Source organism: Salvelinus namaycush, chromosome 12 (genome assembly GCF_016432855.1).
Source record: "Salvelinus namaycush isolate Seneca chromosome 12, SaNama_1.0, whole genome shotgun sequence".
NCBI classification, from domain to species: domain Eukaryota; kingdom Metazoa; phylum Chordata; class Actinopteri; order Salmoniformes; family Salmonidae; genus Salvelinus; species Salvelinus namaycush.
This window is the reverse complement of record NC_052318.1, coordinates 31,013,877-31,041,267: the sequence shown is the minus strand read 5'-3', so window position 1 is coordinate 31,041,267 and position 27,391 is coordinate 31,013,877. Positions and strand designations below refer to the sequence as shown.

Sequence of the window (27,391 nt, the reverse complement as noted above, 5' to 3'; positions counted from 1 at the left end):
TTTACCATGTGCAAATGTACTTACTGTAATTTTTAAAGTGTTTCTAGTCGAGTTTAAACCCCATAATTGTGTGAGTTGGCAAAACAAGTATATTTTTAAATTGCAGTGTTTCACAGATCTGTTCCTTAAAAGAGTCATGATTGTGCTATTATAAACGTTTCTCCATTCATTATAAATGGCACACTGCTAACAACAGAATGGTCAAATCTGTTCAGTTTAGGATTATACATTTAGGAATAAATAGGCCTGTGTTGGATTAGGCCCAATCCAGGATATATGGTGTTTACTGAGAGATTTGGACAACATTTCCACCATGTGGACTCCTGCTCTGAAGTAAGGGTGGAGTGATGTACCTCTCAGATTTCCATCTGAAATCAGCGACTTGCTTAAATAAAGAATGTAAATGTATCCAGTGTGCTTATTTCATGCCTATGCAAATGTTAATATATTACTGTATTATGAAGAATCTTTACCAACCAATTGTAGGCCTATATTGCCGTACCTCTGCTGGTTGTTCTTCCTGATGAAAATTCAGAAGAAAAACAATGTATCCCCTTGTGCCATTCTCACCAGAAATGATTTAACAGCTGCAGAAAATTATAATACTTTATTTTTGGAAAAATATTGCATTTCATAGTCGTTTCATTGGTACATTGGTAAAACAACTGCTAGAATGAAGGAGAGCTTTCAAAAAACTGTCAGTAAGCTGCTAACTCTCAAATCACTAACAAAATGTTCAATAATACCATAAATCTGAGATACAGTAGAAAAATGCTTTAGACCCTCATTTAATATCTCCCTCTTCCACATGCACCTCTGAAAATGTACTGTACACCCACACACAGTAATGTTGACATTGCATATTATGCTAAAAACAAAGCCTAGCCTACTACAATGATTTCACAGGTCCAATGACAGGATGACTCACGAGACTTGAGGAATAACTGTAAAGGCTTGGGATACATCATCAACAATTACAAACCAGCACCCAAGCCAACTCAGGAAATGCCTGGTCTGCCTTTGGTGTACAGTAGATAACCACTGGGCACAGACCTCAGTTCAACATCTAGTTTTGATTTACATTTGGTTGAGTTGTCAACTAATGTGAATTTAACGTTAAAATCAACATTGTCATTGGATTTAGGTTAGAAGTTGATTCACTGTCATCACAGATTTTTTGGGTTGAAATTATGTGCAAATAGTGGGTTAATGCATAACAACTGCAATGCCAGCCACATAGGCTACTGATACTGAATGCAGTATGAAAGCAAAGAGGAGTGCTCTTGTCCTACGTAAAGGGTCTATCGCATGAGACAATTATTGCATGGATCCACATCGATAGTTTTTCTGAAAGACCCTTAGGAGTGTCTATCTGCTGGTGGCAGTTAGGTCTGAGCCATGGGAGAATGATGGTGCAGTGCTGGCACGTGGATGTCTGTCTCTTCCTTGCTGTTGTCTGAGCAGTCAGAAGGCATGTAGCAGCCAGAGTCTCTGGGGCAGTTCAGGTCGGCTTTAATACTCTCAGTTGGGGAATTGGCTTCCTTGTTTAACTCTCCCTCCTTCTGACCATCACCTGGAATGGAACAGACATGGGGGCTTAGAGAGCTTATTGTGGTCTATTTAAATGTTATGTCCACAAATCTGATATGCTCCCACAATATCAGAGTTGCAGAAAAAACTGTTTTCATAGTTTCCTTTTTCTCTTAAGCACTGAAATATTATGCCTATTGTAGCTGGTATGTTTCAATATTTATGTAGGCTGTTGAATCTCTGAGTCCGAGACCTTGTTACTTTTGGTTACTGCAGCTAAAAGTGAAGTTCAAAAGATCCAAAGCGTTTGCATAAGATTGAAAAACAAGATATATGGGCTAGGGCAACACCCAAACCACAGTGGCTTCTGAAAATGACATTTCCTGTTAGTAGCTTGTCTTGTCTTGCATCACTCAATGTTATGTTTCTTGACTACCACTCAGCCTTTCCTTTCATGTCCTTCTAGCAACTGACTCTTAAGGTATTAGCAGTGTAATACATCTTCTTTATCTAGCTATGGCCAGGACAAGATGGCTGATATCCTGTTATTAACACACACTGTGAGATGCACTCAATGTTGTATTCTGAAGTTCACTTCTTGCCGTGATATTACTTTGTTATAATAGACAGTTTGCCAATTTAGCAGTATTGTTAATGGTTTTAAACTGTGATTGGTAACTGTTGTGAGCTGTTTGCTGTAACTGTCCTGAATTGTTTATTGTAACTCTTTTGAACCGTGTGTGGTAACTGTCCTGAATGATTGGTTGTGACTGTGTTGAATTATGTGTGGTAACTGTCCTGTTGTGTTCTCTGTGCTGTAAGTGGTGGTTATCCAGTTATCATTAGCCTTTTTATCTGTGTCCCTGATACCACGGCCCTGATACAGCACTTCCTCCGCTGACGGTATACCCTTCCTTATCCGCTTGACATCTAAAACCAGACCTTTGGCAATCTAAATACAGTACATATGCTTAGAGGGAATATTGATCTCCTCCACACCTACTGTTTTTGTCAGAACTAGCAGCTCTGGAGCGCCTCACCTAAGAGTTTGGATTGTTATTGGTTTAAATTGGCAATGTTGATGCCAGAAGGCCCAGGTGTTGTCTTGAGTGCCTTTGCATCCCACCTGGAAATCAAAGTAGGGAAAAGACTGCCCTGACTCACTTTGGGGTTCTTGGAGGCACTCGACGGCAGCCATCAGACGATGTCTGTGTTCAGAATCAGTCACATTGAGTTCCACCAGATGCTGCTCCTTCAGCTCCCTCAGGTCATCTACTGTCTGGTACCCATTAAGGAGCAGGGAGGAGGCATACTCCTACAACACAGAGAAACAATACCAATCGGTAAGCAAGCCATCATGTTACAACAAAAACATCTCAATCCTGTCTGTCATCACTGTGTTGACATCAGAAATGTATGGTTCTCTAAAGATGCAATTTATAGTTTTTTTTAAAGAATGCAGGAAACAAGTTTGTTTGAGAGCGATTGTTTGTGACAGCAGGTTTGAGGAGAGAGACAGGGAAGAGAGTGAGAGAGAGAGACAGTGAGAGAGCGAGAGAGAGAGTCAGTTTACCTCCAAATTGAGGCGCTCTAGGAGTTCCTGTAGCGTTTTGGGCCGGGGTCTCCTGCTCCTCCTGTGTGTCATCTTCTGAGGCGGTTCAGGAACCTTCTCTACTATGAGGTCTACGTAGATGAACTTAAAGTTCCCCACCTTGTTGTTCAGCATGCCTGTCCATATCCCCATAGGAGGTTTGCTGATGATCTCAATCACATCCCCTACCTGAAAGAAGAAATTGGCATTTTACTTGAGCAATGCAATGTATTAGGTCTACACAAGCTACTTTGCAAGACATTGGCTCTATCTCAACTGCTTAAAAATCCACGAGGATGTGCTGAAGGACAGGTTTGACAATTCAGTCAGGTGGTTCAGTCAGGTAGGTTACCTTAAGTTTGAGTGATTCAGTGTCGTAGGGACTGGGGACAAAGTCAGTGTGGACCCGGGCTCTGCCACAGAACTGGCCTGTGTAGGAAAGGGGCAGCTCCTCATCCAGCCTCAGACTGTCTCTGTTACTGGAGCCGTCTGACCCACTGGTAACCCCACCTAGGGCGCAGCACAGTTGGATTGGTAGGAGACAGACATCATGTTAGCTTCACAACAACCTTTACAAACACAGGGCCGAATGTGTTACGGTGAGCATTGTGGGTGTTGTCATACATCATGCTACATAGTGAGGTAGTTTTTTTACTCCTTAATGCGATGTCTATTCATGAGGGTTGATGCCACAGGAGGTTGGTGGCACCTTAATTGTGGAGGACAGGCCTGTGGTAATAGCTGGAGCGGAATTAGGGGAATGGTATCAAATCCATTAAACACATGGTTGTCAGTTGTTTGATGCCATTCCGTTCGCACCGTTCCGGCCATTATTATGAGCCGTCCTCCCCTCAGCAGCCTCCTATGATTGATGCTGGTCTAACAGTAGTCTACTTAACAATTATAATATTAAGTTACAGTATGATGGTTATGGCGGTGAATTAAATATTGACAGTTTAGAATTTTGACTGTGATTATGTTTGTCAGGCATCCTTTGTTGGGTAAATCAAGGTCCAACAACATGCCTTAGCAGATGAGACTACACACTTGATTTTTATCAACTGCAGAGTAAACTAAAATTGCATTAGTAAAGAGAGAGTGAACTTGTTGAATCCAGTAAGATGTTGGCTGTGTGCTTACTGGAGGAGCTTTGTCCACTATTGAGACTGTAGAGGCTTTCCAGAGAGTGACTGGACTTTCTGTGTCCTTTTGGAAATGAATGGACGCCGTAAACAACATCCCCTTCTCCTTCTTCATCTCTCTCCGTCTCGTCGCACTACCAGTAAAAAAACAACAGAACAGGTCATGTTTTTTTATTTTCTTTGCCCTCCTTTTCTCTTTATGCCGTCACTCCCCATCTCATCTCCTCTCACAGCATGGCGGTTGAGGAGGAAGGAAAGGAGAAAGCTAAACTAATCAGAGGGCCGGGTCGGGGCAGGGTTCTAAGATGTTCCGTGTGCCAAAACGGCTCAGTATCCCAGGCAGTTTGTGCAAGAACACAGAGTAGCTTCTCTCCTCTCTCTCTGAGTCCTTAATCCACACAGAGCTGCCTTGCCATTTATAACTGAGACTTGACATAGGCAGGAGCTGTGTGTAATCCCCCTATACCTGCTCCATAGGCTCTGACTGTACCTCCCTCGTTCTCTTTGTGAGAGAAGGGTTGTGTCTTTTTAGCTTCACAAATTACTTGGTTACCAGGTGACGTGTTAATGAGTCTTTGTCCTGTACTGACCAGTGTTTGGACATGTTGGTCTCTGGACTAAAAGCCTAGCCTAACTTGTTCGTCATAATTTATAATCCTCCTTTCTTTACTTCCTGATGAGCCATGCACTGTATTATTACTGTATTTTATTACCACTCTATGATCACTGTATTATCATTCTGTACTATTCACTTCCAAGGTTCCTGTTCTGTTGGTTTTATATTGTTCATTTATGTGGACTTGGTCTTACTGTACATTTCCTACATATCAGCCTATACCTCTGCATTCAGATATCAACTTTCTTTTAGTTCAACTTTCATTTAACTCGTTTGGCTTTTATCAGAGGTCTGTGGCACACTGAATGTCAAAAAATACAGTTGAGGTTGGGGGGGGTTGTCGGTTTTGTTTTCAATGTAAAGAAAAACTGTACAATGGTAATTGCAATGTAAAAATGTAAGTGCAATATTGATTTTGTTTAAATCGATTAATAAAATTATTCAAACTAAATAATAAAGAAAAGAAAACACAGTTGATCTGTTTGCCACAACGTGCTTCGTCTCACTCACCATATCCTCTGACAGGGCTTTAGCGTACTGCCTGCCCATCCTCTTCCTCATCGTCAGTGAGATGGCCTTCATCTTCTTGCCTATACCTCCTGATCTGGTCTGGTCACCACTATTAACCTGCTCTCCCTCTGCAGACTGCACACATATCAACATACACTTGTTGTTACATAGTTGAAATGCTTAAACTACGATACAGCAACATAATTTTAAAAAGATGAGTCAGCCCTGCTGGCTTGAAACATGAATCAGTTTATTTTGGAAAAAGAAATACAAATCTACTAATGTTGAAACAATTAGGGCTGGGACAATAACCGTACTGTGTAACAGCCAATTATGGATGAAGACCAATCAACCCCCCCCCCACCCCCACCCAAAAAAAAAAGACGTCATAACCATTTGAAACCATTGTTTTTTTTGTGGAACAATCTGAAGACAGGACGGCCAGGCATTCATGCGGTTGAATCTGTTTCTGCGGTAACATGAACTCTTTACAATGTGATGAAACTTTGTTGCTCCTTGCTGACAAAAGCAAGGTGTTGTACCAAACAAGTCTTTGGTTGCCTAGGCAAAGCCCCCTTCACTTCAGCAGCAGCACACATGGAAATAGAATGAATAGAACGGGATTGGAATTTGACTGGTAAACTCATGGTTACATTCGCAATGGCTGCCTGGTATTGTGATGCTATAATTTCCATGGTAATGTACACTCAGCAAAAAAAGAAATGCCCCTTTTTCAGGACCCTGTCTCTCAAAGATAATTTGTAAAAATCCAAATAACTTAACAGATCTTCTTTGTAAAGGGTTTAAACACTGTTTCCCATGATTGTTCAATGAGCCATTAACAATTAATGAACATGCACCTGTGGAACGGTCGTTAAGACCAATTAAGGTCACAGTTATGAAAACTTAGGACACTAAAGAGGCCTTTCTGCTGACTCTGAAAAACACTAATAGAAAGATGCCCAAGGTCCCTGCTCATCTGCGTGAATGTACCTTAGGCATGCTGCAAGGAGGCATGAGGACTGCAGATGTGGCAAAGGCAATAAATTGCAATGTTTCGTACTGTGAGACGCCTAAAAGAGCGCTACAGGGAGACAGGATGGACAGCTGATCGTCCTCGCAGTGGCAGACCATGTGTAACAACACCTGCACAGGATCGGTACATCCGAGCATCACACCTGTGGGACAGGTACATGATGGCAACAACAACTTCCCGAGTTACACCAGGAACGCACAATCCCTCCATCAGTGCTCAGACTGTCCGCAATAGGCTGAGAGAGGCTGGACTGAGGACTTGTAGGTCTGTTGTAAGGCAGGTCCTCACCAGACATCACCGGCAACAACGTCGCCTATGGGCACAAACCCACTGTCGCTGGACCAGACAGGACTGGTATAAAAGTGCTCTTCACTGACGAGTTGCGGTTTTGTCTCACCAGGGGTGATGGTCGGATTCGCGTTTATCGTCGAAGGATTGAGCATTACACCGAGGCCTGTACTCTGGAGCGGGATCGATTGGGATGTGGAGGGTCCATCATGGTCTGGGGCGGTGTGTCACAGCATCATCGGACTGAGCTTGTTGTCATTGCAGGCAATCTCAATGCTGTGCGTTACAGGGAAGACATCCTCCTCCCTCATGTGGTACCCTTCCTGCAGGCTCATCCTGACATTACCCTCCAGCATGACAATGCCACCAGCCATACTGCTCGTTCTGTATGTGATTTCCTGCAAGACAGGAATGTCAGTGTTCTGCCATGGCCAGCAAAGAGCCCGGATCTCAATCCCATTGAGCACGTCTGGGACCTGTTGGATCGGAGGGTGAGGGCTAGGGCCAGGGCCATTCCCCCCCAGAAATGTCCGGGAACTTGCAGGTGCCTTGGTGGAAGAGTGGGGTAACATCTCACAGCAATAACTGGCAAATCTGGTGCAGTCCATGAGGAGGAGATGCACTGCAGTACTTAATGCAGCTGGTGGCCACATCAGATACTGACTGTTACTTTTGATTTTGACCCCCCCCCCCCTTTGTTCAGGGACACATTATTCAATTTCTGTTAGTCACATGTCTGTGGCACTTGTTCAGTTTATGTCTCAGTTGTTGAATCTTGTTATGTTCATTCAAATATTGACACATGTTAAATTAGCTGAAAATTAACGCAGTTGACAGTGAGAGGATGTTTCTTTTTTTGCTGAGTTTGGAATGTTCATTTAAGAAATGTGGCTCATGCAATGGAATATATTTTTATTATACAACGGGTGGATATAATCCTGGATGATGATTATTTAAAAAATCGCATTCCAGCCGGTGTTCATTCCACACATTACCACCCGCTAAAGCTATGACATTAAAATGCCTATTTATTCTGTTCCATCTCACTGCGCAATCCACTGTCTCATCAATCCAGCCACGCAATTCTCCACTATAAAAAGCATCTAGACATTATCTCCCATTTCTTTTAGACTAGCATTTGGTTTTCAACTGCGGAGATTTGTATTAACCTTGCTGTATGTCTCTCCGACATTTGCAACATTGTTTACATTTTGAAATTCGATCTTCAGCAGTCCCATAGTAATGAAGGTGTAGGGAGTCGGGACGAGACAGACAGGCAGACAGCTTTTCTCAGCTAGTCGAACTCATGAATCAGCTGGCATAATTTTTATGGATATATAAAAATAAATGTCAATAGAAAACAGGTGAAACTAAATGAAATGCTGCTAGTTTGCAGTCTTTCCAGCTTAAGTTTGAAGTGATTGTGTTAGCTGTGTTGTTGGCTAGCTCCTCTGAACAGTGTCTTGACGAGAGAGCACATTTTCTATGCAGGCGAAATCGCGCATTATTAGCTCATTGTTATGGATGTATCCAAATAAATGTCACTAGAAAACAGCTTAAACAAACACAAATGCAGCTACTTTGCTGTTATTCTGACTGCACTGTTTGACGTGACTGTAAGTTAGCCGTAGTTGGCTAGCTAGCAAGAAAGGCATAAGAACGTTGCCAGCCAGTGTGGCAATGGAACATTTAGAAAGAACGACTGGGTCGCGTCCATAGATACAGAACAAAAAGACTTAACTACTCTGTCAACCGAACCAATAGAACGAACGACCAGTCGGATTGGGTATCAACCTTAGATTTATGTCAGGACTATATCTTGTGGGAGGATGAAATAGTATGAATAAATTCATCAAAATAATGTTTTTTATGAAAATATGTGAATCATTATTTGAATATGTTGTTATAACTCATTGTATAAAAGTGATTATGCCCTCGAAGCCGGTGTTTGATGGATATATTGGCACGGTTTGCATTATCACCTAAGTAATGTCAGTTGAGTTTAATCAAAAAAATTACTGCACATATTGATGGGTACACTTCCTGCTATTACTTACTGCTTTGCTCCTATGGCCAGAGATACTTAGAAAGGAGAAGATATGAATCCCAGTGGCCAATAAATGGAACCACGTATAAACGCCCCACCCAGCAGACTGTCGACCAATCGCGTTCATGTTGTGGATATGAGTCGAGAAACCTGCCTATTTTCCTCGAAAGTACGTAATGTCACGATTTCAAAGCTGTACGATATTACAGAGAACAAGTTAATTATCTCACATCTCGGAAAAGATTCGTAATGTTGTACTTCTTGTTCAAGTAATTCATGCTAATGCTGTTTTTTGAGTTTAGCGTCCAATTGACTCCCATTCTTGAAGGAGTGATCTCCTTGTCCCATAATCACCCATAATGCACCGCGTTGCCCATTGTCGACACATGGGAAACGTACACAATGGGTGTTAATACGATTCGAGTGAGATTCCCCTCTTCTCAAAATGATCTCTGCTATGGGTACGCTTGCAATGGCCGCCAGTCCACACATTATGCCATCATTGATTTGAATGGGGACCACCGTTCTAGTCATTATATTTCTATGGCAGCACATGCGGTCATGAGCGGAGGAGAGGAGAAAATGTTTTTTTTCTTCATTTTTTTTGCTATTCAAACGGCTATAACGGTGACCACGGTCATTTGGCTGACAAATAACCGTAATCCAAAATTCCATGCAGTCACATCCCTAGAAACAATTAGGAAAGTTTACAGTGTCACTTATAAGGAATTACTTGTTGAAGTAGCCGACAAAATCAGATGCTTCACGTACCAAAGCACCTCCATTTTCCTCTGGCTTCACTGGGGCTGGTTGGTGTCTGAGTGAGTCAAATCGGCCAAAACTGGTGGAGCGCTGGGTGAGATGAGAGATTAACTTTACAGATTAAAACGTGTTTGGGATGGTAACAGCAGGACACATGTTGTCTGTCTGTCGTGTTCATGTTGAACTCAAAGCAGTACAATACAAACAAGTAATGTCTGTAGTAGGCCTATACCTTGTAAACCATACATCTAATCTGGCTGTTCCTCTGGTCATGTATTTACATAGTACTGTCTGTATTACCACCAGGCTCCATTATGGCATTTTATGAGATTTCTCCTAATCTTTTTTGTGCTTATTGTGTCATGTTGCATTTGACTAAGATTGGATGTGATGATATAACTGCAGGTTCAGTTTGAACTCTACAGATGTATTTTCTAAAGCTGCCAAACCAAACCTTGTCTTTGTAGTATTGTTGTTTTGTACTACTACTACTATTGATATCATGAATATTATGAGTACTTCTGTATGGTAATGGATGAGTACTGAGTGGTGTTCAGCTTCACTACAGCTAATGAGGTTTGTATCAGTTATGGTCGGCTGTTTGCCATAAAGTGATGTAATGTAAATCTCTTATACTAAATCCAATGTAATACATTGAATATTATAGTATTTCATGTCATTCTTGTGCTACAATTTTGTGTGTGTGTTGTATTCCTGTTATATAATAGCGTTATTGTTATGGATTTTATTATTCTAGTACATCCTGCTGTTCGCCCTTAAACCTGTCATCTGCTCATCTGCACTATGCTAATTGAAAGATAATAATCTGCATAAACGTCATAAAAAATGTGACTGTGTGAAAAGCAATGGTCCGTTGTTCACTGGCGGCCCATTAGATTAGTTTTAGTGGTCATTCTGAGGCTCTCATCCAACATCTGTTACATTAAACCCTGGCGCGTGGCCCCGCAATGATCATCTGACCGTTAGTGAACCGTGAACCTTGGCCGGCTGCAGTCACTGTCACCTACTGGGGAAAGCTAATGATTTCTAACAGAAATAATGGTCAAATAGTAAGAGCAACAAATGCTAGTATTGCTTTTATAATGAACTCAAACTTTTGAGTGAATCTTCATTTTCAATATCCTGAGTTACCGCTGTAATACAGCCTAATGTTTGGCAAATATGCTTTAGAACTTTTCCTTTTATTTTAAATTACAACAAGTACTTTAAGTTAAAAAATGTTTAAACAAAATGCCCAGCCATATAAAATGTTGTTTTTTGTTATTACAGCAGCAAATCGAAAAGCACATTTTACACAAAAAAAAACAGACTTTTAAATCATCTCACCTTTGGTTTTGTCTTGCTCTTCGTGTCTTTGTTTGAGACATTTGACGGTTTCCTCTGAAGCATAGTGCTGAATCTGAATAACTGCTGGTCAGTTTTTTTGTTGTTGATAAAAAACAACTGTGCTGTTGCTTATTTGACCAATCATCATATAAACAACCTACTGTACTGCAACAGTTGTGCAGAGCAGCTACATTTCCTCTACGGCAGCCAGGATGTGACTATATCTACACAGTCTGTTTATCTGTGATGAAAGACATGCATGTGTTCTACTTTTAGGTGGGAGGTGGAAAGTCTGGTCAACAAGCTACAGACACTGAATAATCCTCAGTGCACCCAGAAAGCCTCATTGATGACTGCTGGATTGGGGTTGTAATAATGTGAGTAATTCGTTTTTTGCCATAACTGCAATTTTTTAAGGTTGAAAGACTTTTCAGACTATGTCACAAACTGTTGTCTTCATAGTTTTTTTGATAGTTCACTGTAACCAGTAAAATTAATTATGAGGAAGTGGCCAAGCGACTGGTGAGCACAGGAAGGGGTGAATTACCACAAAGCCTGTATATTGCAGTTTCCGTTCTATTACCTTAATAAGCTTGTTCATTGTTAAATGAATACCAAATAGAAATTTGCCTGTGTAGGGGGAAGTGTGCCCTACAAAGCAATCATTTCTCAGGAAACACCAGTCCCACAGCTTCCCACAATACCTCTGTCAGACCTGTATGTAAGCTCCTTTAAGTGAACCGTATCTTACCGTGGATTCTGAGATGTCCAGATCTGTGATCGAGCGGATTACCCGTTGGTGTGAGAACACTGGCGGCGTCTGTTTGCTGTCCAGTTCCTGGACCAGACTCTCAAAGCGGTCCCAAGCTGTTGCTCGGGGCAGGGTGAAGTCAAAGCCATAGTTCCGGGGCTCGCCTGGGGGCCGGTGGCAGGTGTGGTAGGGGACATCCCAGGGTGGAGGGAATTCTGTGAGGCCCCAGTGGTGGTCGTGAACCCCAGTGCTCCAAGGTCCTTCCACAGCTTTCCCATTGGTCTCCTTAGTCTGCTGCTTCTGTGGCGATGGTGGGTCAGCCTTCGAGGACTTCTTCTCTGTCTTCTTCCCCAGCCCGATGCAGGTGATGACGGGACTGTCGTTACTGAACACAGAGTCTGCCAAGTGACCTGGACAAGAAGAGAAATAAAGGGCTTTTTAGTCCTATTCATTCATAGATACATAATTTATTCTATAAAGAACAATAAAATCATCAGCTTTCAATTGTTAATGAGAGTTGCCCCTATTATTCTAGGGTTTTGTTTTCATAGGATTTGTTGTGTATCAAGCAGGCAGGCAGCTCTGTCTTTGAATTTGGAGCCAAGGTGCATCCATTAGAACTCACAATTGCTGTCAGTCTTTCCATCATCTAGTCCCATCTGGCTTCCCTTCTTCACTTTCACTAGCCTCTGGAACCTCTTCAGCTTTCCCTTAGATTCAGCCATGTCAGCCTCCGCATCCCCAGTCTGCAGTAGAATAATATGGGTAGGGTAGGCTATCAGTGTCCATAATATCAGTGTGCATTATGTAATGCCTAGTACTCTCAAGTTGTCAAGCGAAAACTTCACATGCCATGTTTTCGTCTTATTTTTATTTGTCTTTAGTTTTGCACTGGTTATAGAGTCAGCAAGAAGATTAAAGTGGAGGAGTGTCTGTGATATGGCCGCCGCCACAGACACACACCTGACGTCTCCTACACTCAGTTCACAGCCTACCTCTTCCTCACCCCAACCACCCTGACAAACCTGGCCAGCAGAGCAGTAGGTCTAACTGTACCACATGGTGCCTTCCCAGTCACCTGAGGACGTTGATTGATCTATTAGTTGTAATTCAACTGGCGGGATGAAGGATGAGGGAATGGATGGACCGGGACATTTTTAAACCTCACCAAAATAAAATGCAAAGGTACATTTCACTCGATAATAAAAAATAAAAAAAGTAACCTTTATTTAACTAGGCAAGTCAGTTAAGAACACATTTTTATTTACAATGACGGCCTACACCGGCCAAACCCTGACGACGCTGGGCCAATTGTGCGCAACCCAATGGGACTCCCAATCACAACCGGTTGTGATACAGCCTGGATTCGAACCAGGGTGTCTGTAGTGACGCCTCTAGCACTGAGATGCAATGCCTTATACCGCTGCGCCACTCGGGAGCCCAATAAATACATATATGCCAGCACCAGCAACGGTTTTTGTGCCAAAATCTCAAATAGATAGAACCAAATACAGAAGAACCATATAAACGGACACAACATGTAATAACCCATGTGTGCTCACATTCCCCTTGCCGGTTTGCTGGGTATACTATATGTAGAGAAAGAAGCACAGAGAGGGCTTGCTACATCCTTTCTGGTCTCACAAACAAACATAAAGGCACATGTCCTGACACACACAAAGATCCGCATTCCACATCCAGACAAACATACTAACACACAGACCGATCCGCGTCTCACATCCAGACAAACACACTAACACAGAGAGACCGATCCGCGTGCAGCTCAGGGGCCATGTGGGTGAGGGATTACCATTTCCATGCTCTGCCATCTGCACTGCATTACTAATAATTATCACTGTGCTGCTAAAGTGATTGCTGCCTGCTTGTCCCACAGGAGATTGTGCTAATGCCATAGTGCATTGTTCTTCTCTCCAATCGACAATTACTGTGTCGTCTATTGTAGCATACGGTCAGTATTTAGCACTGCATGAAACAAGAGAGTATTTCTTGTATTTATTGTGTATATCTTTCAGATAAATACTGAAAATGTATTAAGGTACACCATCAGTTTCAATGGGCATGAGGTCTCTGGCTGCCCCTGCTGACAATAACACTCACCATGTTATGCTGATGGCTGTCAGGGGGCTCATAGTTTGGGTTCCAGGCCTCGAAGTTCACCCCCTGCATAAACAAAATAACAATACAAGTTTAATGAGTTACTTATATCCTCAATGCTTTTAGTGAAAACCAGGGTTAGGCCTAATGTTCAACATAGCACTACATAAAAGGCAATTTATATATCATTCATTACATTGGTAAATTCATCTAAATCAGACTTAATCATACTATTTCATGACTATTCACAAATTTATCTCTATTCCCAAATGTATCTCAACTCACAATAGACCTACTGACTCCCAAACGTGACATGCATGTGTATTTCTATGTGTGATCACTGAACATTTTGGCGGGATGAAGGAACCAGACACATGCAAACAAACGTGGAGCTCTCCAAATAAAATTGGAAATTGACAGAAAAGTCTTAAATGAAATGAAATATTCCAAAACGTATTTCTCACAAGTGTATCGTGGTTTGTGAGCTCTGGAAACGGGTCCGCTCCAAGAATGATAATACATTCCGTGAATAATAATACATTATCCAAACACTATCGTTCTAGATTATTGAGAAATGGCGGGGATTAACGGTAAATTTAGCGGCAATCGCAGGAATTGATAAACAGATAATTCACCTTTTAATAAAACAATTAATGCACCCGAATTGGCGGGAGACAAAGAACACATTTGTGGTAAGAGGATAGGAGCCTAGGGTGGACTTCACCACAACCATTACCAAGTCCTTAAATATTTGCAGCTGTAGTAGGCCTAATGTAGACTACGGTGCTAATTATCGAGGGACTGTAGATTGCTTTCTATGTATTTCAAGATGACCCAAAATGTTTACACAACCAAAAAGCTCTGTGTCAGAGGAATTCATTAGTAAAATGATTGAGCATTTCAATCAGGAAGTGATTATATCTCAAACAGAAAGTGAAAAACAACGTTTTACAGATTTATGTGTGATTGGGATGGTGTTAGAGGGGAGAATTTAGAAAAAGCCTGTCGGAAATTCAATATGTGACTTTTACCTAGAGATTATTGCATGTGTACCCAATATCCTACACTGATGAAATGAGCAAGGCCAGGTGATTTGAGCTCACCTGTTTGGGTAAATTAAGCTAATGCTGCTCATTTCAAGGGAAAAGTGTTTATCTAGTTGCCTTTGTCATTTGAAAAGTGAAGTCCAGTATCTCTAATCAAATTTGTGGTATCGTGCTAGCCTACAATTGATGTTTTGTCCAACAGTTGATGAGGATGATGATGATGTTGATGAGGATGATGATGATGATGATATGTATAGTATTACCTGAGTTGTGGGCTCTTTTTCTCTTCTTTCAGAGTTCAGCTGTTCCACTCTGTCCTCTACCGCCAGCACGCTTCCCTGACAAGGACCTTGACGCATCTCTGAGGAACCACAGGCAAGAATGCAAGGTTAGACCACTTCTTTGGTACTCAGTAGGTTGTTGTCAGTAACACACACACACACACACACACACACACACACACACACACACACACACACACACACACACACACACACACACACACACACACACACACACACACACACACACACACACACACACCACAATCTTGACTTGTTTAGATGTAGATTTGCAGGTGTAGGGTTACCTACTGTAACTATGCCTCATGAACCAGAATCCAAAGGAAACTGTCTGGGCCATTTGTCTCAGCCTCAGTTCGTTTTTACAGCCAACAGACACCCTGTTTGCTCTCATTCAGCTGTCTCATTCAACATAATCCTTCTTCATAAAACACTGCGATAGGTTTTTTCCTTCCTCACTGACTTTGGAAAAGCATGGGGAGCATCAGTAGGTCTCTCTGTATCTGTCATCATTAACTAAATCCTACAAGTCTGTCTCACACACATAGTGTCTCTCTCGGGCCTTAGCAAGCATACCCTAAATGAAACATGGGGTTTATGTTCTTTGGCTGACATATGTTTCTGGCCGTTTACCTTCGTTGTGATTATTCTTGATGTGAACAAAATCTTGCTTCTCTCTGGGTGACTGCCAGTAGACATTAGTGTCTGTGTTATCTGCAATAGAGGGGTCAGGGGAAGAAAACAGAGGCCATTAAGGACTCTATATTAGTGGCAGCAAGGCTAAGAGGGAGCCAAGTGAAATCAAATAGAGTACAGAAGCCAGTAGGTCTAGCACAGCCAAGTAGGTTACTAATACTGAGTGCAGCATTGTGTGCACACTATACAGCTCCAGATCAATTAGAGAGCAGGATCAAAGCAAAGTTAGTAAGAAGCCTGTGATTTTACGCTCACTCAAACACGTCTGAGTACGTCAAATGTATCAGTGTATTGCAATTATTTTTTTTGTACTAACCTATGGTTTCATTGTCCGATGTTGACGTTGTTGGTACATGTGATCTGAAATTACAAATTAAAATAAATTCCTGTCAATGTTGAGGTTGTCTCTACAAGTTGTCTCCAGCAGAGCATTCACTCAATACGCAGACATTTTGTCAGAATGTTGTTGTTTAACCATATTAGTTAAATGTCTCTAACGGTCTATGATGATGACATATTATGGCTGGAACAACACCTCAGGAGAAGTCTGGTGCTAGGGTTGCAATATGAACACATGAAACACACAATACTAACTGGATTTTATCTTTCAACAACAATGACGTGCTTGATAAGATTTGTCATAACACAACTGTTTGATTCACTCACAATCAAAAATTACACAAGTAATTTCCACAGTACAATTCTACATTTTGACCCATCTCCTTGCATGCAATAGCAATGTTTTGAACAGTTTGGGTCTGTGTCATTCTGTAAACCACTAGCCTAAATAAAATTCTGGGAAATCCAAATCCAAGGTACTGTATTTCCAACAACATTCTGTGAAATGTGGCTATAAATCACATCTTTTATCTTACGTTTTAGACTTACAGTAGGTGAATACATGCAATAAATGTAAATGAGAAAGAATATTATTTATCCCAACTCTTGTCCCAATTAATCTAATCCTAATCCCACCCAACTCTCATGAAATTGCACCATAACACCTAATACACACCATTGATCTAATATCATAGTTAACACAACCACAGGCTAGCTATAGGCTCCATGTTTACACCTGTAAACATGTTTTATGTTCCACCTACGTTAGTAAATGGACTGGGCTTGCCAATTTGTTTGTGGATCTTTGGAGAGAAGTACATCTTTAAGAAAAGAGTTCCATCTTTAATTGTTTACTACAGTAAAATTAAGTGAAGGAGATCAGGTAGACTGCTTGTAATTTGTCAAATATATAGAAAAAGACTTCAGCTTTCAGTGTGTAATTGCTTGAATTAACATTACAAATAAACATCTCTAGGAACCCCCTTGAACTTCAACCTCTATTGGGTCATTTAAAAAAATCCAATCCTCGGTCAAACCAGACTATGAACTATGACCTTGTTCCGATATGAAAATTATGGAATAGGTGCCCTCTAATGGACTTGAGCAATGGACCAAGGTCCAAACAGACAGCTCCCTGGATGCTTAGAGAGTGAAGGCCACCATGAAAGGACAGGAACATTAACGGTGGACCTGCTGAGAACTCCTGATTAACTCATTATCTCCTGGAGGTGTACAGTAAGCAGCACGCCTTAGTATCCATTTCAGGGGTTAACTAAACCCCTCACTCTTTCTTTAACCAAAGCATTTATTGACTGACAGCTGTAAACAATACAAACTTTCATACCTTCTCTTCTTCTTTTTCAAATGGGATTTGTGAGCCTCGGACAGCTCCTGGGAATAAAATAATTGTAATGTAACACTGCATTGAACTGGCACACATAATGTATTGCACAAGTAGGCCATCTCCAAATACCCTGATTAAATTTAGAGATTGATTTAGGATTACACAGAAAAGTTGGTCTTCAGGCACCCATCCAATGACCTAAAGTTTCAGCAGCAGATTGCAGTCACAGGTCACCAGCAATGTCTGACTGGTTTGTTATTGTTGGAGACTAACGTCAGTGTGTTGGAAGCTGTTGGCCTGATATGAGGTATGAGGTCTACTTTATGTCCCGCTTTATCTGGATAGTCACCTATAGATTATCTATATATGCTCAATCTAGAAACTGCAACTGTGTTGATGTGCAACAATTTTCTAGGGTTAGGGAGTACATTAGTTAGTGTATTGATATTTTGTTAAATATTTGGTAGAACTCACTGTGGGTATACATGGATCTGAGCCTCTCCACTTAGTCCTGTCCCTCAGAGAAGGGCTGCTGTGTCGGCTGTTGTGTCGACTGGGAACTCTACAACTGTGTTCTTGGATGACTGGGTGTTTGTTGAGAGCAGGCTCATACAGGCTGTCCGTCGAGCCCTCCTAGACCAGAGGAAAGAGAGCAACATGATCAGGGACAGGAAAGACATAAAACAGTATAAACACATTGAATGCTGTGGTTTACAGCAGGGATTCTCAAACTTTTGGGAGTCGAGGACATCTTTTGTGATAGCAAATTCACCAGGGACCCCCTAATAACTCGAGCGAAAGAAAATTAGCATACAAAGAGGTTTATTATGACTTCGGCAGTGCATGGCCGAACAAACCAAGTTTCAGTCCTTGGGAAGTAACATTTTAAAGTCCCACCTCTTTGCATCAGAGAGAGAATTTTGCAGAGAGATTTTTTGTTGTTTAAGCTTTAAAGATGATATCCTGCGATTCTACACATTTTGCCATGAGACAGGGAGATCATTTTGCAATTTTAAAGCTTAAATTACAGTGTATTTATGTAAAACAAAAAGTAAATTAAACTTTTTGGGGGAATACAAGAAGTATTAAGTTGAAAAATGTATAATGGAGTACTATGGATACCAATATCCCTGTGAGCCTCCTAGGGCCATGTTGACCAGGGTTATGGAGATACATTATAGATGTATTGTATTGTATTGTATTACACCCTCTAAATTTATTCCACAGATCCCTTGGCCAGAATTCGTTATATCTGTTGTTAGTGATATTAATGTAAAAAAATTATAATGTTCATTATTTTATTTATTTTTATATTTTGTATATTTTGAGATCTGGCCGCAGACCCCCTGCAGTACCTCGGCGGACCCCAGTTTGAGAACCCCTGCTTTGTGTTCTCAATAGACTATTCCATAGGGTATTGTTTATATACTCAATCATCAAAATTCATGCTTTGCCAAGTTTCGTGACTTGTTACTGTGTTATATTGGTTGTCATAAGCATGAGGTGATGAAAGAAAACAGTCAAATCTTTAAGTTGCAGTGCCATACTTTTTCTTTCTGATCTTAACACACAAGCCATTTCACCAAGTTCACTGTCTAGTTGCAAGTTCTATAAGTGTTATTTGGATAGGAATGACATGCTGGATTCTTCCAATCAGGGGGAATGCGGCTAGCCAGGTCAGATTAGGAGACTTGATAAAATACATCTGATTACAGTATGACACACAGTAAGACACGGTCCTTCTGACCTTTGACCCTTGAGTGGGTTTGAGCACTACTTTAGTACTATAATTTTTGTATTCATATTCGGGGTTGGTTAGTCTCGGAAACCCCTAAAGTCTGTTATGAATCCCTATGGTGTGCTAAACCAACCTAGTTACCTGTGTCTTAAATCCTACCTTGGGTTACAGTCAGACCTGCTGTAAAAGTCAAGTTCTGAAGTGTGTAGTGTACATAACATGCCAACAACAAATGAAGTAGCTGCATTGACACTTTACACAGTGAGCATGGGGGATTAAATGTTGACTCTGGGGTGATTACTTTGGCCTAATCCATGAATAGGACATGTTCCTCTCTACATAACCTGGTGATCCGTGATCTGTTCTATGGAGCTCCATGTCGACCACATTCACCCAGTAATCCCAAACAGGCTAAAAACATTTATGCAAAAAACATGAACTTTTTCTTATTTTTAAAGTTATTTTAAATTTTACATCTAATGTCCATTCTATAAAAAAATGTAATGCTTTTTTTCTTAAATGTGGGCTATTGTTACAGGTTGCTAACCAGTTTTGGGAGACTCATCCAGGATGTGTATAGGGAAAATGGACTCTCTAACTGTGTCCTAACCACTTTCATAACCCCCCTATGTCAACAGTATTCAAAGAATACTATTTTAAACTTTTCTTCAAAGTTCAAGTTACATTACAAAGGAAATGTTAAATTCAAAGCATCATACTGTCATCTTGCTTGTCACTTTGTCAACCTCTAAAAGTATGTATTTGAATAGAAACCTACTTTGTCAAAGATACATGGTATTTTAGGACCAATTAATAAAACATTTGCCGCTTCATCAATTCAGAACATTGAATCCTCCTATTAAAATGATCTGTCAGCTCTAAAACCCGACGTGACAAACAACTACAATACACAAATGTCTTTCGATAACTTTCTAAAGCATAGTACAAGTGAAAGCTCAATCTCCTTTATGTCTCCTTCTGAGAGAGTCCATGTCAGATCCCTGTCAACAGCAATGACATCTCTGTGCTACCTATCCTTTCCCTGATTGACCAATCTGCCAGATTATGAGAGGGACTGGACAGGGAACACAGAGACAAGACAGTCTGTCCTGGCGATGTGGTCAATTACATTTTAATTCATTCAATTCAGGAAGTAAACATCCACAACCCTGTCTGAGATGTAGAGTTTTTGAGACACCAAAAAAAATATTAAAAATACAAGAAAGAGAAGGTTCATTAAAGCAAGCGTGTGTCTTACCAGAGAGAAGCAGAATAGGTTCATATTTCAGATGCTGTGCCTCCCTCCACCTCTGGCCACAGACAATGGAAAACAGTAGAGACAAGCTGACTGCTGGGGACTCCAGGACACACAAACACACACATGCACACACACACCCACAAACACACACCCCTATATACACATGCCCAAACACACAGCTCCGCAGGCTGTCTACAGCCCTGCGGCTTAGTACCAGTTTAAAATCCCTCTCATAATCCAATAGAAGCAGTGAACCATTACTGTCCAAGACAACCCTCACAAACAGGCCAGGCTGGCCACCCATAATCACACTCTCAGCAGGCAGGCATGGCTCAGGCTGGCTAACTGCACACAACAAACAGTGCTACAGCTCACGCTGCTTTTGTTATGGGATGTTTTTGTCATTACTGGGATTTTGACGTGATGGGGTTGTGATCTTTTAGTCAGGCTTTAGTGATATATGTGATATAAGTGTTAAGATGGTTACTTTTGCCAAAAAAAATTTTAAAATATTCCTGAGTGAACACTTAGCAAAGGTATTTTATTCATAAATTATATTTGACCATTTATAGGAAAAAAAACAGTATTTACATTTGCTGCAATATTATACCCTTCTTGAGGGCACAAAACATTTAAATAATCAAGAAAATATTTTCCCCACCCAAACATTGCAGGCCTGTTAATTTTTTTTTTACATTTTAAGTTAATTGGTATGTGTTTGCGACTGGGCAAACCCAGATATTAAATCCATCTTTTGTATAATCTCTTATAAACCCTGATGTTAATTCTTCATGTTTAGATTTCAGTTGTTCAATAGTTATAGTGGACAATGTTAGCAGACACACGCAGCAGACATGTCATGCACTACACTGAATATAAAACGAAACAACAACATAAAAGACTAAAAGCATAAGATATGATACCACCATTTTCAATCCACTCAGATAAACAGATAAACTGTCCACATCTTTCTTAAACAAATCCCGTCAATCTCTAAATACAATTGTCAGCATTAAAGTGATATTATTTCTCCATTCCAAGGGGCAAACCCAGATATTGAAGCACACAATCACTAGGCTATATGGCTCATTTACTCTAAGCAGAGGTTCCGTAGAGGATTGCCCTCAGAAAAATAACATTATTCTTATTATTATTGATGTGAGGTGCAGGGTTAATCCTCTGTGAATCCTTCCTCTCCCTGTCCTCTACTGTACTTCTGCTCCATCACTAACAACTTCAGCACATTTCTCTATTCCTGGGCAAATGTGTGTTGAATTTCTGGTCTGCATCCCTCCTATTCTCTTGTCCACATCTGCCTCAAGTCACTGTCTTCTCAGGCAAGGGAATGGGTGTACAGTATATGTTGTCAGACCTATTTGAACCCAGATCTGTCTGCTGTATTTGTTTACAGGACATCTACTCTGGCCATCACTCACCCCTTTGTCTTTAATCCAGACATTAACACCATTTTTCATCTGGCTATGACAGGGTCACTGCAACAGAATTAGGTCTGAAATATTTAAAACAACATGTCTTGCTGTCAGCACTGATAACACATACACTGAGTGTAAAAAACATTAAGAGTACCTGCTATTTCCTTGACATAGGCTGACCAGGTGAATCCAGGTGAAAGCTATGATCCCTTATTGATGTCACTTGTTAAATGTGCTTCAATCAGTATAGATGAACGGGAAGAGATGGGTTAAAGAATGATTTTTAAGCCTTGAGACAATTGAGACATGGATTGTGTATGTGTGCCATTCAGAAGGTGAATAGGCAAGACAAAATATTTAAGAGCCTTTGAATGGGGTGTGGTGGTAGGCTCCAGGCGCCCCGGTTTGTGTCAAGAACTGCAACGCTGCTGCATTTTTCAAGCTCAACAGTTTCCCGTGTGTATCAAGAATGGTCCACCACCCAAAGGACATTCAGCCAACTTGACACAACTGTGGGAAGCAACAGAGTCAACGTACTGTAGGCCAGCATCCCTGTAGAATGCTTTCGACACCTAGTAGAGTTCATGCCCCAACGAATTGAGGCTGTCCTGATGGAAAAAGGGGGGGTGCAACTCAATATTAGGATGGTGTCCTTAATATTTTGTACACTCACTGTATATGTATGATAACCCAGCAAAACGGGAACATACCCAGAACATTAGCTAAGATTCCCATTAAGTTCTAGATAGGGTATTTTCTAACATTTGGATGATAACATCACAAAAACATACCAATAATGTTTTTGATAATGAACATTTTTTTTGTTGTTGTTTTATCTCTTAAATGAAATGTCCTTGGAATGTTCTCCTACCATTCACAATCAGGATGCACAAAACATTCCTTTGATGTTGCAAGAATTTTGATAGAACAGCCTTTCTGAGTTCTTTAAAGGTTCCCAGAACATTAAATTACAGTGCCTTCAGAAAGTATTCATACCCGTTGACCTTTTCCAGATATTGTTGTGTTACAGCCTGAATTAGAAATGGATTAAGTATGTTTTTCTCTCTCACCCATCTCCACACAATACCCGATAATGACAAAGTGAAAACATGTTTTTATACATTTTTGCAAACGTATTGAAAATGAAATACAGAAATATCTCATCTACATTGGTATTAACACCCCTGAGTCAATATATTTTAAAATCGCCTTTGGCAGTGATTACAGCTGTGAGTCTTTCTGGGTACAGTAAGTCTCTAAGAGCTTTGCACACCTGGATTGTACAATATTTTCACATTATTCTTGAAAAGATTCTTCAAGCTCTGTCAAGTTGTTTGCTAATCATTGCTAAACAGCCATTTTCAAGTTTTTCCATAGATTTTCAAGCCTATTTAAGTCAAAACTGTAACTAGGCCACTCAGGAACATTCAATTTCGTCTTGGTAAGCAACTTCAGTGTATATTTGGCCTTGTGCTTTATGTTATTGTCCTGCTGAAAGGTGAATTTGTCTCCCAGTGTCTGTTGGAAAGCAAACTGAACCAGGTTTTCCTCTCTGATTTTGCCTGTGCTTAGCTCTATTCTGTTTATTTTTATCCCCAAAAAAACTCCCTTGCCGATGACAAGCATACCCATAACATGATGCAGCCACCACCGTGCTTGAAAATATGAAGAGTGGCATTCAGTGATGTGTTGTGTTGGATTTGCCCGAAGCATAAAGATTTGTATTCAGGACAAAAAGTTAATTTCCTTGCCACATTTTTTGCAGTTTTTACTTTAGTGCCTTATTGCAAACAGGATGCATGTTTTGGAATATTTTTTATTCTGTACAGACTTCCTTCTTTTCACTCTGTCATTTAGGTTAGTATTGTGGAGTAACTACAATGTTGTTGATCCATCCTCAGTTTTCTCCTATCACAACCATTAAACTCTGCAACTGTTTTAAAGTCACCATTGGCCTCATGGTGAAATCTTTGAACAGTTTCCTTCCTCTCCGGCACCTGAATTAGGAAGGACGCCTGTATCTTTGTAGAGACTGGGTGTAACTTCATCAAAGGGATATTTAATGTGTGCTTTCTTATTTTTACCCATCTACCAATAGGTGACCTTCTGTGCAAGGCATTGGAAACCTCCCTGGTCTTTGTGGTTGAATCTGTGTTTGAAATTCACTGTTCGAATGAGTAACCTTACAGCCAATTGTATGTGTGGGGTACAGAGATTAGGTAGACGTTCAAAAATCATGGTAAACACTATTATTGCACACAGAGTCCACGCAACTTATTATGTGACTTGCTAAGCAATTTTTTTCTCCTGAACTTTAGACTTGCCATAACAAAGGAGTTGAATACTTATTGACTCAAGACATTTCAACTCTTAAATTTTGTATTAATTTGTAAACATTTCTAATAACATAATTCCACTTTGACATTATGGGGCATTGTGTGTAGGCCAGTGACACAAAATCGCAATTTAATCCATTTTAAATTCAGGCTGTAACATCAGGAATTCCATGCTTCTTTTTTAGCCTTCTACATAACTAACCCATGGAAATACTGGTAAGTGGGTTATTCACCATCACTCACCCATCGTCTTTATATGCTGCATACTTCTGGGCCCATATTTACAAGGTACTTTTCAGATAATGAAAAATAAGACAGGGGCGACCATATCAAGTGTCTCAAAGTTGGAATTATATTAGGTGTGTTTTTTAACAGTCAACTTTTACACAATGTTAAAACATTTTACAGTTAGTCTAAATTTGCATTTCTGACTGGATTTATAAATCTGGATGAAATCAAGACATCCTCTCTTTTGGTAGAGTATGCTTTAAGGAGATACACATTTCTATGCTGAGAATGTTGTAGTAATAGTCGGTCAAACTTAAATATAACATTAACTAAATGTTTTTGAGATGTTCTGAGGACCTCCAAGACAAGGTTAATTGTATATTGCGTGAACATGAATGGATGCTATCAACAACATAAATACAGACTATTTTGGATATTGTGGAACATTGTGCAACATTGTGGGAATGTTCTGTGCAACCTATGTGAATATCACAAGAATATTCTTGTAACATCCTAAACTCCCATAACATAATTAAATGTTATGGGTACCTTTTAAAGAACTTAGATCAGGTGTTCTGTCAACATTCTTACAACATTTTGTATTTTTTTTATTTCACCTTTATTATACCAGGTAGGCCAGTTGAGAACAAGTGTGTGCAAATGTAGAAGAGTAAGGAAGTAGGCAATAAATAGGCCATAGAGGCGAAAATAATTACAATTTAGCATTAATACTTGAGTGATAGATGTGCAGACAATGATGTGCAGTATAGATACTGGGGTGCAAAAGAGCAAGAGGGTAAGTAATAATATGGGGATGAGGTAGTCGGTGTGCTATTTACAGATTGGCTGTGTACAGGTACAGTGATCGGTAAGCTGCTCTGACAGCTAATGATTAAAGTTAGAGAGGGAGATATAAGACTCCAGCTTCAGAGATTTTTGCAATTCGTTCCAGTCATTGGCAGCAGAGAACTGGAAGGAAAGGCGGCGAAAGGAAGTGTTGGCTTTGGGGATGACCAGTGAAATATACCTGCTGGAGCGCGTGCTATGGGTGGGTGTTGCTATGGTGACCAGTGAGCTGAGATAAGGCGGGGCTTTACTTAGCAAAGACTTATAGATGACCTGGAGCCAGTGGGTTTGGCAACGGATATGTAGTGAGGGCCAGCCAACGAGAGCATACAGGTTGCAGTGGTGGGTAGTATATGGGGCTTTGGTGATATACTATGATAGACTACATCCAGTTTGCTGAGTAGAGTGTTGGAGGCTATTTTGTAAATTACATCGCCGAAGTCAAGGATCGGTAGGATAGTCATTTTTACGAGGGTATGTTTGGCGGCATGAGTGAAGGAGGCTTTGTTGCGAAGTAGGAAGCCGATTCTAGATTTAATTTTAGATTGGAGATGCTTAAGTCTGGAAGGAGAGTTTACAGTCTAGCCAGACACCTACGTATTTGTAGTTGTCCACATATTCTAAATCAGAACCGTCCAGAGTAGTGATGCTAGTCGGACGGGAGGGTGCGGGCAGCAATCGGTTGAAGAGCATGCACTTAGTTTTACTAGCATTTAAAAGCAGTTGGAGGCCACGGAAGGAGTGTTGTATGGCGTTGAAGCTCGTTAGGAGGTTTGTTAGCACAGTGTCCAAAGAAGGGCCAGATGTATAAAGAATGGTGTCGTCTGCGTAGAGGTGGATCAGAGAATCACCAGCAGCAAGAGCAACATCATTGATCTATATAGAGAAAAGAGTCGGCCCGAGAATTGAACCCTGTGTCGCCTCAAAAGAGACTGCCAGAGGTCCGGACAACAGGCCCTCCAATTTGACACACTGAACTGTGTCTGAGAAGTAGTTGGTGAACCAGGCGAGGCAGTCATTTGAGAAGCCAAGGCTATTGAGTCTGCCGATAAGAATGTGGTGATTGACAGAGTCGAAAGCCTTGGCCAGGTCGATGAAGACGGCTGCACAGTACTGTTTTTTATCGATGGCGGTTATGATATCGTTTAGGACCTTGAGCGTTGCTGAGCCATGACCAGCTCGGAAACCAGATTGCATAGTGGAGAAGGTACGGTGGGATTCGAAATGGTCGGTGATCTGTTTATTAACTTGGCTTTCGAAGAAGAAAAGCAGGGCAGGATGGATATAGGTCTATAACAGTTTGGGTCTAGAGTGTCTCCCCCTTTGAAGAGGGGGATGACATTATATGAATGTCCTTTGCAAACTAACTTAAATATTGCATGAATGTCATCAAAACTGAGCACATTTTGTGTTTTGGGAACCTATCACTTGTAATGTACCCACACTGTTCCCACAACCTAATTAAATATGAACCTTTAAAGAACAGACTAAATGTGTTCTGGGAACGTTCTTGAAACATCAGGTGAATGTTTTTTGCACCCTAAAAGAAACATTGTAGAATCATCTGCACAACTTGACAGTTTTTGTTTTCTGGGAACATATCGTTTGTGATATCCCACAATGTTCTCACCAGACGGTTCTCACAACTTAATGAAACATTCTGGAACCTTTAAAGAACAGATGACAAGTGTTCTTGTAACATCAGGTTAGTGTTTTGTGCACCCTAAAATAAACATTCTAGAATTGTCTGCACAACTGGACAATTTATTTTGTGATGTCCCCACAATTTTCTCACCAGACTATTCCCACAACCTAATGAAACATTCTGGGAGTCTTTAAAGAACAGATTAGGGGCCTCCCGAGTGGCACAGCGGTCCAAAGCGTCACTACAGATCCAGGTTTGATCCCGGGCTGTGTCGCAGCCACCCATGACCGGGAGACCCATGACGCGGCGCACAATTGGCCCAGCGTCGTCCTGGTTAGGGGACGGTTTGGCTGGCTGGGATGTCCTTGTCCCATCGCGACCTTGTGGCGCTGGGCATATGCACGCTGACTTCGTTCACCAGCTGTATGGTGTTTCCTCCGACAC

The 27,391-nt window shown here is 40.9% G+C and overlaps 1 protein-coding gene across 2 annotated transcripts; it reads right to left on the bottom strand.

Annotated features, from left to right (window-relative positions):
* Positions 1 to 588: 588 nt before the first annotated feature.
* Positions 589 to 11,092, bottom strand: samsn1b (SAM domain, SH3 domain and nuclear localisation signals 1b). 2 transcript variants are annotated; one of them, XM_039005496.1, is made up of 8 exons: positions 10,870 to 11,092; positions 9,532 to 9,612; positions 5,390 to 5,524; positions 4,262 to 4,397; positions 3,474 to 3,631; positions 3,104 to 3,310; positions 2,695 to 2,845; positions 589 to 1,573 (listed from the first exon to the last, which is right to left on the bottom strand). In XM_039005496.1, the coding sequence occupies exons 1-8, from the start codon at positions 10,930 to 10,932 to the stop codon at positions 1,386 to 1,388; spliced, it is 1,119 nt and encodes a 372-aa protein (XP_038861424.1). In that variant the 5' UTR covers positions 10,933 to 11,092; the 3' UTR covers positions 589 to 1,385. The 2 variants fall into 2 exon arrangements, with proteins under 2 accessions (XP_038861424.1, XP_038861425.1); XM_039005497.1 differs by lacking the exon at positions 9,532 to 9,612.
* Positions 11,093 to 27,391: the final 16,299 nt, after the last annotated feature.